Source organism: Mustelus asterias, unplaced genomic scaffold (assembly GCF_964213995.1).
Source record: "Mustelus asterias unplaced genomic scaffold, sMusAst1.hap1.1 HAP1_SCAFFOLD_95, whole genome shotgun sequence".
Classification (NCBI taxonomy): domain Eukaryota; kingdom Metazoa; phylum Chordata; class Chondrichthyes; order Carcharhiniformes; family Triakidae; genus Mustelus; species Mustelus asterias.
Window position 1 is genome coordinate 110,696 of NW_027590143.1, and position 17,730 is coordinate 128,425.

General features: G+C 44.3%; 3 protein-coding genes across 3 annotated transcripts in view; all 3 read right to left on the reverse strand.

The window, feature by feature from the left end:
• Nucleotides 1–10,798, reverse strand: part of LOC144484195 (uncharacterized) — a 42,298-nt gene extending 31,500 nt beyond the window's left edge. Inside the window, exons 1-2 of the mRNA XM_078202731.1 lie at nt 10,790–10,798; nt 2,071–2,948 (exon numbers count right to left, since the gene is read on the reverse strand). Of these exons, the coding sequence (XP_078058857.1) occupies nt 2,071–2,948; nt 10,790–10,798 (887 nt within the window). The remainder of the gene's footprint in view (nt 1–2,070; nt 2,949–10,789) is intronic.
• Nucleotides 10,799–11,687: 889 nt separating this feature from the next.
• LOC144484196 (uncharacterized) lies at nt 11,688–12,892 on the reverse strand. Its single transcript, XM_078202732.1, has one exon. The coding sequence runs from the start codon at nt 12,732–12,734 to the stop codon at nt 11,688–11,690; it is 1,047 nt and encodes a 348-aa protein (XP_078058858.1). The 5' UTR covers nt 12,735–12,892.
• A 3,598-nt stretch (nt 12,893–16,490) lies between these two features.
• Nucleotides 16,491–17,730, reverse strand: LOC144484197 (ER membrane protein complex subunit 4-like). Its single transcript, XM_078202733.1, has 3 exons — nt 17,618–17,730; nt 16,890–17,005; nt 16,491–16,684 (listed from the first exon to the last, which is right to left on the reverse strand). The coding sequence occupies exons 1-3, from the start codon at nt 17,728–17,730 to the stop codon at nt 16,491–16,493; spliced, it is 423 nt and encodes a 140-aa protein (XP_078058859.1).

The following is a 17,730-nucleotide window of genomic DNA, read 5'->3' on the forward strand; positions in this document are numbered from 1 at the left end:
GAGCCTGTTCTCTCATTCAGTGAGGTCAGGGCTGATCTGTGACCTAACTCCATTTACCCAGATATTGTTTTAATCCTGACTTCCCCAGTCTGTTACAATGTGATTGAAAAATAACTTTCATCTCCATCAGACCTTGAATGTAGGAGAATGTCCCAAGGTGAATCTCAGAAACATCAACTGACAAATCAGACAACTGACACGGAGTCAAAGAAGGGGATGTTAGGAAGGCTGACGAAAGACTTGGTGCAGTGTAAAGGGTGAATGTTAAATGTGTAAATATTCTGCACAGTGATGTATGATCAGATGATAAGAGTCTGCTGAGAGATGGTTCTCTGTGAAGCCTCGTGCTGAGCTTTGTTCTGTACATCATTAGAAAAATGTGCAGTTAAAGGTTACGTTTACCAACAACCTCCAGCGGTCTCTGTAGATCCTGCCCAATTTCTCGATCCACTTGATCTAAACCTGTCATAATGGTGTTCACCTCAATCAGATCTCCCCTTAGCCTGTTTCATTCCAAGGAGAACAACTCCAGCTTCTCGAAGCTGACTCTGGAGTTAAAATTCCTCAGTGCTGGAACCATTCTGGTAAATCTCCTCTGCACCTTCTCAAGGACCATCCCATCCTTCCTAAAGTGTGCTGGCTGGTTATGAACACAATACTCCCATTGTGCTTTAAACAGTGCTTCATAAAGCTTCAGCATAACAACCTCAAAAAGACAAACTCAATTTACAAAATAATGTAATTTACAAAATACAAAAATTATTTTGTAAATTGAGTTTGTGTCTTTATATGCCCTGTTTGTGAACAGAACTCCCAGTCACCTGATGAAGGAGCAGCGCTCTGAAAGCTTGTGGCTTGTGCTACCAAATAAACCTGTTGGACTTTAACCTGGTGTTGTGAGACTTCTTACTGTGTTTACCCCAGTCCAACGCCGGCATCTCCACATCATGATTCAGTGATCTCCCAGGCAGAGGCCATTTACCTCACTTCGCCACTAGAGGGAGCTCCCTCACTGTGATTGTGTGGAATGAAGGAGTCTTGTGTTATTGTCAATATTTTCATGTTTAATAAATATTTTTGTTAAAAGCTAACTGTCCGTCCAGTGACTCTGTTCATCTACATTTCTAAAACAAAAAGGTAAAAGTTACGGTCAATTGAGCCAGGGTTTTATTCTGGGACCTTCCTGCCCAGAAGTAACATCAGCTGGGATTGTAACTTAGCAGCAGAAACCCATCTTCTGTTCTATTCCCCCAATTCCCACAAAATAGTTTTTAGATTTGGGTGAGTTTGTATAAAATAGAGAAAGGTGGAGATTCAAGACACTTAACAAGTGAATAAAGGCACAAGATTCCACACATTCTGAACAAACAAAATAAACTTTACTATACACTGTGAGAAAGGAAAAACAAGTTACAATATGTGGAAGGTAAAACATGCAAGAACTTTAGAGAGGAAAGGGAGATGGGATGGTAGTTTACAAAGGCATGTGTCAAAGAAATGTTATTGAGAATTGGGTGATGATACTGAATTTGGAGAGGAAGATATTGACACTATCAGCTGATATGGAGAGGTTGTGCTGTCAATAGCTCAGTGGGAATAGGATTGAGGGATCAAGAGATGGGTCTCATGGACAAGATGAGCTCTAAGAGGACATGAGGGGAGGCAGGAGAGAAACTGCAGAAAGATGAGAGTTCAGAGCTCAGATAAAGGGCAGCGTTAGAGGAGGTTTGTTCCAGTGGGTTAGGGGAAGGAGGGAAGCAGGAGAGGCAGCTGATTGGATTGTCTCAAACTTAGTGACAAAGAAGATTGTGAGTTTTATTCCCAATGAGCACTTGTGGGGCGGTGAAGATGGGAGAGGGACAAAGGGAGAGCAACTCAGAAGGAATTCAGTTGTGCTAATGATATTAAAAAGATTCACAGTACTGAACACAAAGATAATTGATTTGACCTTTATTCAGAATATTAAACCGTATAACTGGCTGGAGTTCATTAACATCAACAAAAACAAACGCAATGAACATATTACAGTCCTGGATAGGATTAACAGCAGATTCCAATCACTGTGGTTACTGGTGAATTCTTTGGTGTCTAAGCAGGTAGGATGACCGAGTGAATCTCTTCCCACTCTCAGAGCAGGTGAATGGCCTTTCCCCAGTGTGAGCTCGCTTGTGTCTCAGCAGGCTGGAGGACTGAATGAATCCCTTCCCACATTCAGAGCAGGTGAATGGCCTTTCCCCAGTGTGGATGCGCTGGTGTAGAATGAGGTGATTTGATTGCCTGAACCCAGTAGCACAGTAAAGGCACCTGAACGGTCTCTCATCAGTGTGAATACGTTGATGGGACATCAGTTCCCCTGAACTTTTATAGCACTTCCCACAGTCAGAGCATTTAAAAGGTCTCTCCCCAGTGTGAATACGCTGGTGTATCAATAGTTTGGATGACCGAGTGAATCCCTTTCCACACTCGGAGCAGGTGAATGGTCTCTCCCCAGTGTGAATTTGCTGGTGCACAGTAAGGTTATGTGAATGCTTGAACCCAATCCCACAGTGAGAGCACCTGAACAGTCTCTCATCAGTGTGAACACGTTGATGGGACATCAGGTCCCCAGAATGCTTGAAGCACTTCCCACAGTCTGAGCATTTAAAAGGTCTCTCATCAGTGTGAACTCGCTGATGAGCAAGTAGGTGGGATGACTGAGTGAATCCCTTCCCACACTCAGAGCAGGTGAACGGCCTCTCCCCAGTGTGACTTCGCCGATGAAGTTCCAGCTGGGATGGGTAATTAAATTCCTTCCCACAGTCCACACATTTCCACAGTTTTTCCAAGGAGTGGCTGCACTTACGTTTTGACAGGCCAGAGGATCGGCTGAAGCCTCGTCCACACACAGAACCCGTGTACGGTTTCTCTCCACTTTGAATAGTGCTTTTTCCTTCCATGTTCAAAATCCACTGATATTCAGTTATGATAAATTAGACGACTCTGGCAGTTCTTGATATGATATTTACTTTCAGTTTCCTGACTGCAAATCGTCCCCTTCTAGTCCCTGTGAAACTGATTTAAAACAGATAAAAGGGGATTGAGAGAGAAACCACAGAGACAGATGATGAATAGAGTCCAGACCGAAGCAACAATAAAAAAAAACACGCAGGAGGCCAGGAACGGAGTTCTGCATCCAACACGCAGCCTGATTCAAACCGGCTCCGAACTGTGTTTCTAAATTCGAACCTATAAAAGAATAACACAGGAACTTCTGTAGAGACTGTATCTGGGACAAAAAGAACAAATCATCGAGATATTCAACAGGCCAGGCAACCTGTAAGAGTCACAAACAGAATTGAGGGCTCGGTTTTCTGACTTGCCCTCAGTCTATAATGAAACATCTAGAGTCAGGCACTGACTAATGGCGGTCACATTTCCCACAATGCTCTGCGCCTCAGAAATCCCTCCATTCAAAAGTTGTTCACCGTAATTCACTAATCATAGAATCCTTCCAGTGCAGAAAGAGGCCATTTTACCCATCGAGTCTGTACTGACTCTGAGAGCATCTTTCCCAGGCTCACCTCCTATCCCAGTAACCCCACGCACTTACTCTGCTAATCCCCATCCTGACCTTTCTCTTCACCCTGCCTGCAACCGCAACAATATATTCTGTACCCTTACTGTGCAAACTCCACACAGACAGTCACACACCCACGGCTGGAGTCGAACCCTGACTCAGTGAGGCAGCAGTGCGAACCACTGTGCCACAGTGAAGGGAGTTTGCCGCAAATTTCGGGTGATAACAATGGGCTGGATGTTGCTCAGAATGTGGAGCACTGCAGCAAAGTACAGAGAGACAGAGACAGAGCAGCAAACTGGACTGAGAAATGGAGTCTGCAGACTGGAACTGGCATGATGAGGAGAGGTTATTTAGTCTAACACACTCACAGCAATCTACAACCCACCCCCATTACCGAGACAGTGAGACAGAGATTACAAACACTCACCAACACAGCTCCAGTGAAACGTCCCAGGAAAAAGGGGGAATCTGTGGCTGTTCCTGTCCTGATATAGCCCCAGGGCTGTCACTCAAACCCCCAACCCGGCCCAGTTCACAGCTCAGCCTCTCAGCTTGCAGCTTCCTGCACCTTGAGCCAACCTTGCCCAGGTGTGGGAGGGATGTGGAACCCCAGAGTGGGGGGAGGGGTGACCTCCTGCTGTGTCCCAAATAGTTTCTCCTTCCCCTCCCCCTTGGCGCTCTAAGCTCTCAATGTGGACAGATTGCTGGACTTTGCAGAGCCTCACTGAGCTGCGCCTGTCCCTTATCCTGGGTCACCCCCTCTCCCTGGGTTTAGTGTGTGTGAAATCGCTGCTTGTTTCCCTGCTGAACCTTCAGTTAAACACAAACAGAAAATGCTGGAGAACCTCAGCATTTCTGGCAGCACCTATGACAATCCAGACTGGAAACATTAATTCTGTTCTCTCTCCACAGATGCAGTCAGATCCGCTGAGATTTCCAGCATTTCCTGTTTCAGATTCCAGCACCCGCAGTATTTTGCTTTTATCTTCATTTAAAAGCATTCTTTGATGGCCTTTACCCCCATTGCTCCTTTCCAGAGCTTCCCACCTTCTGCTATTGTCCCTGACTCCCACATTAACTCTGTCATTCCTCCCCTTTACCCCACTCACCCTGTCTGAAGTCAGGCTCAGAGTTTTGCCGCCATCTCCCCCTCCCCCAGCCTCCACATCCCAACACCCGGAATCTCTAACCCAGCGGTTCCAGTTTGTCTGGTTTGAGTTCAGATTTGCCGCAGCACCGACAGGATTTCACTTCAAACCAGCCGGAACTGACTGCTCACAAATCCCCAGATGTTTCTCCAGCAGCCCGGGCTTGTTAACGTTCTTTAAAGTCAGTTTCAGTTACTCTCCTCAGTTTAAAAAACTTCTCCATTTAATTTAAGATATTACTCGCACCAGACACAAATATAAAACAGTGAACATTATCCCCCCACCCTGACCCGAGCTGGAGTGTCCCGAGGAAGAGACATCTGTTCCGGGTGTGACAATTCTTCGACATTCTCTGTGACATAAAGCAGGAAACGCTGGAAATACTCAACAAGTCAGGCAGCCTCTGTGGAGAGAGAAACAGACTGAATGTGACCTGTCATCGGAACTGGGAAATATATTATTTCCCGCAACTGAAAGAGACACTTTACAGCCTTCAGAACAAAACTGAGCTCAACAATTTTACACCACAATCTCTGCCCCCATTGTGTTCTGTGTTTCGTTGTTGCTTTTTTCACCTCATTTCCCTCTTGTTTACTTTACTTTGCATTCGGACTATTTACACCTCATCCAGATCATCTTTTGTGTCTTTACTTGTCCCATTAACACTCGTTTTGGTCTCGGGCTGTGAATCATGTTATCAGTTTGCAGATTTTTCATTTTGTTCTTCTCCACCTCCCTCTCTCCCTTCTTCACGGGTCTGGCTTTCCCTGTGTGGCTCCGGAGAACGAGCGGATTTAAGACGTCTGAAAGAGAGAGAATGAGATTTTTTTTCCTCTCAGAGGGTCTTTGGTCTGTGGAATTCTCTTCCCCAGAGAGCAGTGGAGAGAGAGTCATTGAATATTTTTAAGGCTGATTCATTGAATTCTTGAGAGGAAAGTGGAGTTTTGGTCACAGTCAGATCAGCTGGGATCTTATCTGGAGCAGAGCAGCCCAAAGGTCTACTGCTGCTCTTGATTCATATGGATGTTTAACTGTGTGTTTCACTCTGTTTCTGCCTCCACACAAACTGCCGGGCCTGTTGACTCTTTGTGGCGTTGACTGTTTTATTTCAGATTTTAACACTCTAACCTCACGGTTAAGCTATTGCAGAAGATACGGAGGCATGGGATTGAGGGTGATTTAGCGGTTTGGATCAGGAATTGGCTAGCTGTAAGAAGATTTTAAACTCTCTGGGAACTGTGCCCAGGGACACACACACACACACACACACAATTAATCCAGTTCTCCTGGATTACTGCTCTGTTACATATCACTGTGTAATCTAACAATTAATCCAGTTCCCTGGATTACTGCTCTGTAACATATCACTGTGTAATCTAACAATTAATCCAGTTCTCCTGGATTCCTGCTCTGTAACATATCACTGTGTAATCTAACAATTAATCCAGTTCCCCTGGATTTCTGCTCTGTTACATATCACTGTGTAATCCAACAATTAATCCAGTTCTCCTGGATTTCTGCTCTGTTACATATCACTGTGTAATCCAACAATTAATCCAGTTCCCCTGGATTACTGCTCTGTAACATATCACTGTGTAATCCAACAATTAATCCAGTTCCCCTGGATTACTGCTCTGTAACATATCACTGTGTAATCCAACAATTAATCCAGTTCCCCTGGATTACTGCTCTGTAACATATCACTGTGTAATCCAACAATTAATCCAGTTCTCCTGGATTTCTGCTCTGTTACATATCACTGTGTAATCTAACAATTAATCCAGTTCTCCTGGATTTCTGCTCTGTTACATATCACTGTGTAATCCAACAATTAATCCAGTTCCCCTGGATTACTGCTCTGTAACATATCACTGTGTAATCCAACAATTAATCCAGTTCCCCTGGATTACTGCTCTGTAACATATCACTGTGTAATCCAACAATTAATCCAGTTCTCCTGGATTTCTGCTCTGTTACATATCACTGTGTAATCCAACAATTAATCCAGTTCCCCTGGATTTCTGCTCTGTAACATATCACTGTGTAATCCAACAATTAATCCAGTTCCCCTGGATTACTGCTCTGTAACATATCACTGTGTAATCTAACAATTAATCCAGTTCTCCTGGATTTCTGCTCTGTTACATATCACTGTGTAATCCAACAATTAATCCAGTTCCCCTGGATTACTGCTCTGTAACATATCACTGTGTAATCCAACAATTAATCCAGTTCCCCTGGATTACTGCTCTGTAACATATCACTGTGTAATCCAACAGTTAATCCAGTTCCCCTGGATTACTGCTCTGTAACATATCACTGTGTAATCCAACAATTAATCCAGTTCTCCTGGATTTCTGCTCTGTTACATATCACTGTGTAATCTAACAATTAATCCAGTTCTCCTGGATTTATGCTCTGTTACATATCACTGTGTAATCTAACAATTAATCCAGTTCTCCTGGATTACTGCTCTGTAACATATCACTGTGTAATCTAACAATTAATTCAGTTCCCCTGGATTACTGCTCTGTAACATATCACTGTGTAATCCAACAATTACTCCAGTTCCCCTGGATTTCTGCTCTGTAACATATCACTGTGTAATCTAACAATTAATCCAGTTCCCCTGGATTTCTGCTCTGTAACATATCACTGTGTAATCCAACAATTACTCCAGTTCCCCTGGATTTCTGCTCTGTTACATATCACTGTGTAATCTAACAATTAATCCAGTTCCCCTGGATTACTGCTCTGTTACATATCACTGTGTAATCCAACAATTACTCCAGTTCCCCTGGATTTCAGCTCTGTTACATATCACTGTGTAATCCAACAATTAATCCAGTTCCCCTGGATTACTGCTCTGTAACATATCACTGTGTAATCTAACAATTAATCCAGTTCCCCTGGATTTCTGCTCTGTTACATATCACTGTGTAATCTAACAATTAATCCAGTTCTCCTGGATTACTGCTCTGTAACATATCACTGTGTAATCTAACAATTAATTCAGTTCCCCTGGATTACTGCTCTGTAACATATCACTGTGTAATCCAACAATTACTCCAGTTCCCCTGGATTTCTGCTCTGTAACATATCACTGTGTAATCTAACAATTAATCCAGTTCCCCTGGATTCCTGCTCTGTAACATATCACTGTGAAATCCAACAATTAATCCAGTTCTCCTGGATTTCTGCTCTGTAATATATCACTGTGTAATCCAACAATTAATCCAGTTCCCCTGGATTTCTGCTCTGTAACATATCACTGTGTAATCTAACAATTAATCCAGTTCTCCTGGATTTCTGCTCTGTTACATATCACTGTGTAATCTAACAATTAATCCAGTTCTCCTGGATTTCTGCTCTGTTACATATCACTGTGTAATCTAACAATTAATCCAGTTCTCCTGGATTACTGCTCTGTAACATATCACTGTGTAATCTAACAATTAATTCAGTTCCCCTGGATTACTGCTCTGTAACATATCACTGTGTAATCCAACAATTACTCCAGTTCCCCTGGATTTCTGCTCTGTAACATATCACTGTGTAATCTAACAATTAATCCAGTTCCCCTGGATTTCTGCTCTGTAACATATCACTGTGTAATCCAACAATTAATCCAGTTCTCCTGGATTTCTGCTCTGTAATATATCACTGTGTAATCCAACAATTAATCCAGTTCCCCTGGATTTCTGCTCTGTAACATATCACTGTGTAATCTAACAATTAATCCAGTTCTCCTGGATTACTGCTCTGTAACAGATCACTGTGTAATCCAACAATTAATCCAGTTCCCCTGGATTTCTGCTCTGTAACATATCACTGTGTAATCTAACAATTAATCCAGTTCTCCTGGATTTCTGCTCTGTAATATATCACTGTGTAATCCAACAATTAATCCAGTTCCCCTGGATTTCTGCTCTGTTACATATCACTGTGTAATCTAACAATTAATCCAGTTCTCCTGGATTACTGCTCTGTAACATTTCACTGTGTAATCTAACAATTAATCCAGTTCTCCTGGATTCCTGCTCTGTGACATATCACTGTGTAATCCAACAATTAATCCAGTTCTCCTGGATTTCTGCTCTGTTACATTTCACTGTGTAATGGAACCCGCTCCTGCTGCAGTGAACACACAAACACAGCGAGGGAGCTCCCTCTTGTGGCGATGTGAGGTAAATGGCCTCTGCCTGGGAAATCACTGAATTCTCAGATTACTGAAGGATCCTGTTGGAGGATTGTGCTGCTGTATTTTTCTTATTCCTACTATTCTTATTTTAATATATTTTAATGCAGCCGAATCTATTCTCATAACTGATATCAATCTCGGAAACAAATTCAGACAAACTCATAGACACACAAATACTCAGAAAAATGCAGACACATACATATGATTCCAAGAATAAATTAGATATAGCTCTTGGGGCTAAAGGTGTGGGAAGAAGGGGGATCAGAATATTGAATTCGATGATCAGCCATGATCAAAATGAATGGCGGAGCAGGCTCGAAGGGCCGAATGGCTTCCTCCTGCTTCTAGTTTCTATCTTTCTATAATCTCACACAAACACACACACAGCACACACAGATACACACTCATACATACACACGCTCAGACACACACACTATCTCAGACACTCTCACAAACACAGAGACAGACTGAGACCATGAAGGGTTGATGTCAGTCTCACTCCAAATAATCTGCTGGGCAAATTAAAACAACAGAAGCAAATCTGAAATTCAGTGTGTGAGTTTTATTGTGAAATGAGATAATGTATAAAGATATCCCCATAGCTCAGGGTGGGAGTGGAATTGATGATTTGTCTGCTGTCTGAACAAATATTAAATTGTAGAGATTATAAAGTTTGAATTGTAATATCTAATGGTGTGAAGTATCTGGGAGCAGAGTGGGTGTGGTAAAGGCTGGAATACAAACTGGGGGAATGAGGGTGAAACTGCGGTGCAGAGTGAATGGTTCTTGTTGTAGGGAGGGATGGGAGGAGGGATAGAGAGAGGAATGGGGGGGATGACCTTCCAGAATGTCTTTCCCAGCCTTGAGATCCAGGGAAGTTTTCAGCATTAAAACAGAAAATGCTGACAATAAGAATCCACACTTTTCCAAGTACCAGTTGATTGTGCCCCAGATTATTGGTTTCATTTTTCTCCACCGCTGATGTTAAGATGATTGTTCTGTAATTTTTTGAACAGGGATGTAACATTTCCAATCTCTCAGCCTTTTGGCACCACACCTCTATGAGAAGGATTGGAAGATTGTGGCCAGAGCCTCCACAAGCTCCATGTGAAGGACAGTTTATGTCAGAGTGCAGCAGTCCCTCAGTGTCAGACTGCAGTGTCAGCCTAGATAATGTGCTCAGCTTGATGAGTATTTCCTGTTGTTATTGATGTGGATCATTCAGAAACAATGGACTCTGATGATGTCATCCAGTCCTGCTGCGATGATGTCATAGAGACTATTACATCACAGCAGAGCCTTAGTGGTGAAAACAGTTTTGTTCCAGACGGCAGCAAGTCCATTACTGATAGATCAGCAACTAGAATTACTGGGTCACAGAGCACAATATTAGGATGGATGGCCAAAACCTTGTTTGGAGAGACAGACCTTAACAAACACCTTTAATCTGGACAGTTAGGGAGGGAGTTTCAGAATCTCATATCCAGGCCTTGTTCCATTCACTCAAAATATTTTACAGAAATTGATAAGTTATAATGATCAGGAAGGTTTGAAAAGCATTAATCTCTTCTCTTTGGAACAATGTTGACCCCATTTTCTGTCTCAATCTGATTCTCTTTGTCTCAGTTTACGAACTTCCATCCCATTCACTCTCACTGTCTCTTTCCCCATTTACTTTGCTCCCTCTATTCACTTGTTCTCTGTCTGTAATAATCACAATGACTGCCGGTGATTCTCTGACTACAATCAGAAAAGAAATTAATCCGAAGTGTGCAGTCCCACCCAGCTGGACAATAATGGAGAGGCACTGGAGGAAGATGGTTTGGTCAATGGTGTCAATAACTGCAGACTGGCTGAGAAGGACAGTGACAGATAACTTACCTCAGTCATATTCACACAGTAATTTGAGACTTTGGTAAGAGCTGGTTTAATACTGTGGAAAGACAAATGTCATCGGAGGGATTCACACAGGGAATTTCAGGACATATGGGCAGAGATTTGGGAGACGACAGGGATTTTGGAAGTTGTAATGAGAGATGGGCAGGAGGGGAACAAAGACACTGGGGTCAAGGGTGGGCTCGTGGGAGGAAGGGAAGCAATAGAGGCAGCTTTTTTAATTTCATCTGTGGGACATGGATGTTGTTGCATGGCCAGCATTTATTGCAAGTTGCCCTTGAGAAGGTGGTGGTGAGCTGCCTTATGAGTGGCTTGCTCGGCCATTTTAGAGACAACCACACTGCTGTGGCTCTGGAGTCCCATGTAGGCCAGACCAGGCAAGGACGACAGATTTCCTTCCCGAAAGGACATCATTAAACCAGATGGGTTTTTACAACAATTGTTTCACGGTCATCAGTAAATTCTTAATTCCAGATATTTTTTTTATTGAATTCAGATTTCACCATCTGCCCTGGTGGGATTGAAACCTGGTACCCAGAACATTAGCTGAGTTTCTGGGTTAACCGTCTGGTGTAAATACCACTAGGCCATCACCTCCCCTCAACCTTAGTGACAAAGAAGCTCCATGCGCTCCTCACACTTGTTGTTGGAGGTAAGGATGGCGAAGACAGGGGAGAGGGAGAGCCCTTCAAAAGGATCCAAATTGAGTTAGAGACATTAAATAGATGCAACACAGTGTGTTCAATATAAAAATAGTAATATAAAACTAATTTATTTGACCTTTATCCACAACATTAGCCCAAACAACTGGCTGGAATTTATTGACATCATCCAACAGACCCCAACGAACATCATCCTGGATGTCACTGACAGCAAAATCCAATCATTGTAATTGTTTGTGAGCTTGTTGGTGTCTCATCAGTACAGAAAAATAAGCAAATCCCTTCCCACATTCAGCACATGTGAATGGCCTCTCCCCAGTGTGAACTCGCTGGTGTGTCAGTAGGTTCGATGACTGAGTGAAACCCTTCCCACACACAGAGCAGGTGAACGGTCTCTCCCCAGTGTGAACGTGCTGGTGCATCAGAAGTTTGGATGAGGAAGGGAATCCCTTCCCACACTCAGAGCAGATGAATGGTCTCCCCCCAGTTTGAACACACTGGTGTGTCAGAAGGACGGATGACTGAGTAAATCCCTTGCTACACTCAGGGCAGGTGGGCAGCCTCTCCCCAGTGTGAATTTGCTGGTGTACAGTGAGATGAGACGATCGCTTGAATGCAGAACCACAGTGAGAGCATCTGAACGGTCTCTCATCAGTGTGAACAGGTTGATGCTGCATCAAGTCCTGGGAAATTTTAAAGCGTTTTCCACAATCTGGACATGTAAAAGGTCTCTCATCAGTGTGAACTCGCTGGTGTGTCTGCAGTTTGTATTGCTGAGTAAATCCTTTCCCACACATGGAACAGGTGAATGGCCTCTCATTGCTGTCAACACGTTGATGGCGCATCAGTTCCCCAGAACATTTGTAACACTTCCCACAGTCTGAGCATTTAAATGGTCTCTCCTCAGTGTGAACTCGCTGGTGATTCAACAGGGTGGATGACTGAATGAATCCCTTCCCACACACAGAACAGGTGAACGGCCTTTCCCCAGTGTGAAGTCGCTGATGTATCAGAAGGTAGGATTGACGAGTGAATCCCTTCCCACATTCGAAGCAGGTGAACGGTTTCTCCCCAGTGTGACTGAGCCAATGACATTCCAGGCCAGACGGGGATTTGAATCCCTTCCCACAATCCCTGCATTTCCACGGTTTCTTCCTGGATTGACTGCATTTGTGTTTCAACAGGTCAGATGATTGGCTGAAGCTTCGTCCACACACAGAACACGTGTATGTTTTCTCCCCACTGTGAATGGTGCTTGTTCCTTCCATGTTCAAAATCAAATGATATTCAGGTTACGATAAATTGGAAAACTCCACCAGGTTCTGATGTGATGTTTCGTTTCAGTTTCCCGACTGCAAATCCTCCTCTTCTAAAACCCTGTATAACTGTTTCAAAACAGAAAAAGATGGGGTGAGAGAGAACCCACAAAAACACAAAGGCAGGTTGTGAAATGGAGCTGAATGAATCTGGTAATTTGCGGGGCCGGCACCAGGGAAAAGTGACCATTAAAACTGGTGGATTCTCATAAAAACCCAACTGGTTCACTAATGTCCTTCGGGAAGGAAACCTGCCACCCAGTCTGGGTCGACACAGATTCTGTCCACAAATTTCTAAACTGTCCCTGAACACCAAGGTCTGGGTCATTTGTATACATTAGGAAGAGCTGGGTGTTAACACCCGCTCCTGAGGAACTCCCAAACATCCATTAACCTGTATTTTGTGTGTTTCCTGTCCCCCAGACAATTTTGTGTCAATGCTGCTGCTGTCCCTTTTATTCCACGAGTCATACCTGTGCTCCGATGTCTGCTGTGCAGCAATTTATCTGATGCTTTTTGGAAGTCCATGTTCACCACATTAACAGCATTATCCTCAACAACGGGATCTGTTACCTCATCAAAATATTTCAGCAGGTTCGATAAACACCATTTCCTCTGAACACTGTCCTTCTTAACCCACATTTACTCAGGTGACTAGTAAATATGTCCTGAATTATTGTTTCAGGAATCTTCCCTATCACTAGCATTGAACTGACTGACCTGTAGTTTCTGGGATTATCTTTTGAGCAGGTACTGACTAATCCACCTAACCTGCACATCTTTGGACCATGGGAAGAAATCCATGCAGACACGGAGAACGTGCAAACTCCACACAGACAATCGCCCGCGGCTGGAATCGAACCCTGGTCTTTGGCGCTCTGTGGCAGCAGTGCTAACCACTGTGCAGCCCCAAAACGTTTTCCATGTCCAATTTCCAATTGCTGTATCCTGTAAATAGAGTTTCCAAAAAGATCATCACTGTTAAACCAGGACATAAATTCAGAAGAGACAAACCGTTCCTTGATTAGAATTTTCTGTGTGTAAATCCCGCACTTCTAACCAAATAAAAGCAAATTACTGCAGATGCTTGAATGAGGAACCAAAAGAGAAAATGCTGGAAAATCTCAGCAGGTCTGGCAGCATCCCTAAGGAGAGATGCAGATGGTCTGTTAGCCTTTATTCCCCAGGGATGCAGTTTCCGAGTGAGGAAATCTTTCTGAAATTGTATCGAGTTTTGGTGAAACCACATCTGGAACACTGCAGAGTTTGGGTCTCCTTACCCAGAGAATTGCCCCAGAGGACGAGTAACAAACGTTCACCAGACTGCTTCCTGGGATGACAGGACTGTGCAACGAGGAGCGATTGAGCAGAATTGGTCTTTACTCTCTGACCTGATAGTAACCTCAAATCTTCATCCTGCTGACCTCCAATAACCTTTCACCTCCTTGCTCACCAAGAATCTATCCACCTTTGCCTTAAAATATTCAAAGACTCTTCTTCCACCACCTTTTCAGGAAGAGAGTTCCAAAGACTCACGACACTTGGAGAAAAATTCTCCTCATCCCTACTTTAAATGGGTGACGCTTTATTTTTTAAAACCGTGACCCCCTAGTTCTAGATTATCCCACAAGAGGAAACATCCTCTCCACCTCCATCCTGTCAAGGCCTTGCAGGAACAAGTCACCATTTACTCTTCTAAACTCCAGCGGATACACTCCTTGCCTGTCCAACCTTGCCTCATAACACAACCCATCCATTTCAGGCATTGTAAGAAGTCTCACAACGTTAGATTAAAGTCCAATAGGTTTATTTGGAATCACGAGCTTTCGGAGCGCTGCTCCTTCCTCAGGTGCGGAAGGATTCCAAATTCCAAATAAACCTGTTGGTCTTTAACCTGGTGTTGTGAGACTTCTTACTGTGCCCACCCCAGTCCAACGCCGGCATCTCCACATCATTTCAGGTATTGGTCTGGTAAACCTTCTCTGAACTGTCTCCAGCACACTTACACCCTTCCTTAAACAAGGTGACCAATACTGCACACAGTACTCCAGATGTGGCCTCACTAGTGACCTGTACAACTGAAGCATAACCTCCCTAGTTCTGTATTTAATTCCCATCACAATGAATGATAACATTCTATTAGTTTTCCTAATTACTGATTTACCTGCATATTAGCCTTTTGTGATTTATGTACTAGAACACCCAACATGCCTCTGAATCTCTGAGCTCTGCAATCTCTCACCGTTTAGACAAAATGCTTCTTTTTCATTCTTCCTGCTGAAATGGACAATTTCACATTTGCCCACATTCTACTCCATTTACCAGATATTTTCCCACTCACTGAACCTTTCTGTCTTTTTGAACCCTCCGTATGTCCTCGTCACAACTTACTTTCCCCCCTATCTTTGTGTCATCGGCAAATTTGCCAAACATCCCTTCATCCAGTCATTTCTATACATTTTTGATTCCTTGCCCCAAATTTGATTCCGTCTACTATTTAGTTTTAAAATGTTTTCCCCAGTACTGGTGTCAGTGCCCCATGAACCAGAACCCACCTCCCACACCAATCTTTGAGTCACTCATTCGTCTCTCTGATCTGATTTGTCCTAAGACAATTAGGAAGTAGTTAAGGTAATAATCCAGATTATGAACTTTGAGATCCTGCTTCTTAATTTGGTACCTAGGTCCTCATACTAGCCATGTAAAACCTCCGTCTTTGTCCTGCCTGTGTCATTGGTACCTACATGGACCACAATGACTGGGTCCTCCCCCGTGCAGCTGTTTTTGAGCTGCAGATCCAACACAATACTGTAAGTTCCTCTTCAGACCTGAGCAGATGTCCTGAACCCTGGCACAAGGCAACACAGCGATCTGGACTCATGCTCTTTGCTGCAGAGAACAGTGTGAATCCCTCTGACTACACCATCCCATACTACCCCTACATTCCCTTTTTCTCCTCCAACTTGAATGGCTTCCTGTACCACGGTGCCAAGGTCAGTTTGCTCATCCACCCTGCAGCATAAACAAGCTGAAAAAACTGCAATCGGGTTGGAAAATTGTGAAGGCTGAGGCTCCTGCCACCTGAATCCCCTTACCTGCCTCACTCACAGTCATCCTCCTGTCCCTGATCACTGACCAAATCAGCAGGTCCTGTCCTAAGAGGTGTGACTGCTTCCTGGTGTAAAGAATCCAGGTAACGTTCCCCCTCCCTGATGCATCGCAGTGTCTGTAGTTCAGCCTCCAGCTCATAAACTCTAACCAGAGCTGCTTGAACTTCAAACACTTACTGCAGATGTGTTTGCCCTGGATCAAACTGACACCCAGGAGCTCCCACACGTTGCAGCTGTGACGCATCACCTGTCCTCCCATCTTTAATGTGTGCGAAAAAAGTATTTAATTATTTTATCCAATGATGTATTTTACTTTTGATTTTATATATTTTATTAACCTTACCAGCAGCTGCTATACGATTTTGATTACCAGCAGTTGCTGTATGATTTTGATCCTTAGACATAGAATAAACTTGAGTCACTTTGCAGATACTCAGCAAATAGCTCGCCGCTCTTTCTCCTGTAGAAGAGGAAGATCACTTCCCAAAGGCTGAGAATATTAGAAAGCAAAAGGGTACCTCGTTCCCTTCCTTCCCTAAGTCCCTTAATTACCCAACTCTTAGCACACTGTTCTAAGCTGCATTCAAGTGATGCCGGTTCAGAGCTGTTTCTGAGCTACAGATTCAATATAATACTCACTTGCAGACATGGACATCAGTGCCTGTATAGGTCTCCAGGCCATCATGCACACCATCATGATAGGGAGGATGGAGATGGTGTTGCCAGCCATGTACATGATGAACAGATTCATGGGCAGTGTTTCAATGGGCCCAAGGCGATGTCCCAGCAGTGCTGAAAACAGAAAGTGAGCAGGGTATCAGTAAAGGGGGCCAGTTTGGGGAGGCCATATGCTGATCTTATACCCAGGCCTGGAAGTAACAATTAACTCAATAAGTCCCTTTACCAAACAGGCTGCTGTGGTTCAGCAAGGCACTTCACCACCATGGACAAACCCAGGCATTGCCTGCCACCCACCAAGGACACATTCAAATCTAACTTACTTTCTCGACTAGGATCCAGTCTGTTTCTTGGATGCAGATGTCCGGTAGCTGTTTGTCCGAATATGTGATTGGGCACGTGGAGTGGCCCTGGCCAAACTGTTGACCACGGCTCCTGTGAGAAACAGAAAACACAAATTGGTCACCCTTTCAAGACCTTCTTTAAAGAGGGAGTCTCTCTGTTGAGGACCCCAACGTGGTGGCAATAGTGCCAGCATGAACTAAAGCTTGGGCAAACCTCAGACACACACTGCCATTGCATGTACCAAACTGCCAGGGGAATGGAGGGCTGCAGAAGTGGATTAGTGTCAATCAGGGTGCCAATCCGCTTGCCCTCCATTTAGGGACAAAGTGACAAATCACCAGATGTACCAAATTGTGTCTTGAAAACAAACACTGCGGGACATTGAGAGAGATCCAGTTCAGCACCGGGCCCTGGAAACGAGCAATCGTTCCTCCAACCACCACCGCAGTTGGCACCTGATCAGGTGGAGGGGCTGAAACCAAAAGGGCATCTCAGGGTCATGACCTGGGGAAACGATGCCAAGTGGGGTCTGAGTGATTTCTGGGGGATTTGAGGGGCTGCTTTGTGATGAGGAGCTCGGTGAGGGGTAAAAGAGGCGTGAAAAACCCGGGGTTGGGAAGTTTTGGGTTGGTGCCACGTCCCCGGGTCAGTGTGCGGTGGCGTCCCCTCGGGAGAGGCGGACTGACCCGGCTTGCCGCCTACTCGAGCCCCCGGCTCCCCGCGCGGCCTCCGCAGCTGCTGCTGCCGCTCAGGTTAAGCTCGAGGGTCCACTTGTGCCAGCGCGCGCGGTTGGCAAGCCCCGCCCCTGCCGCCAT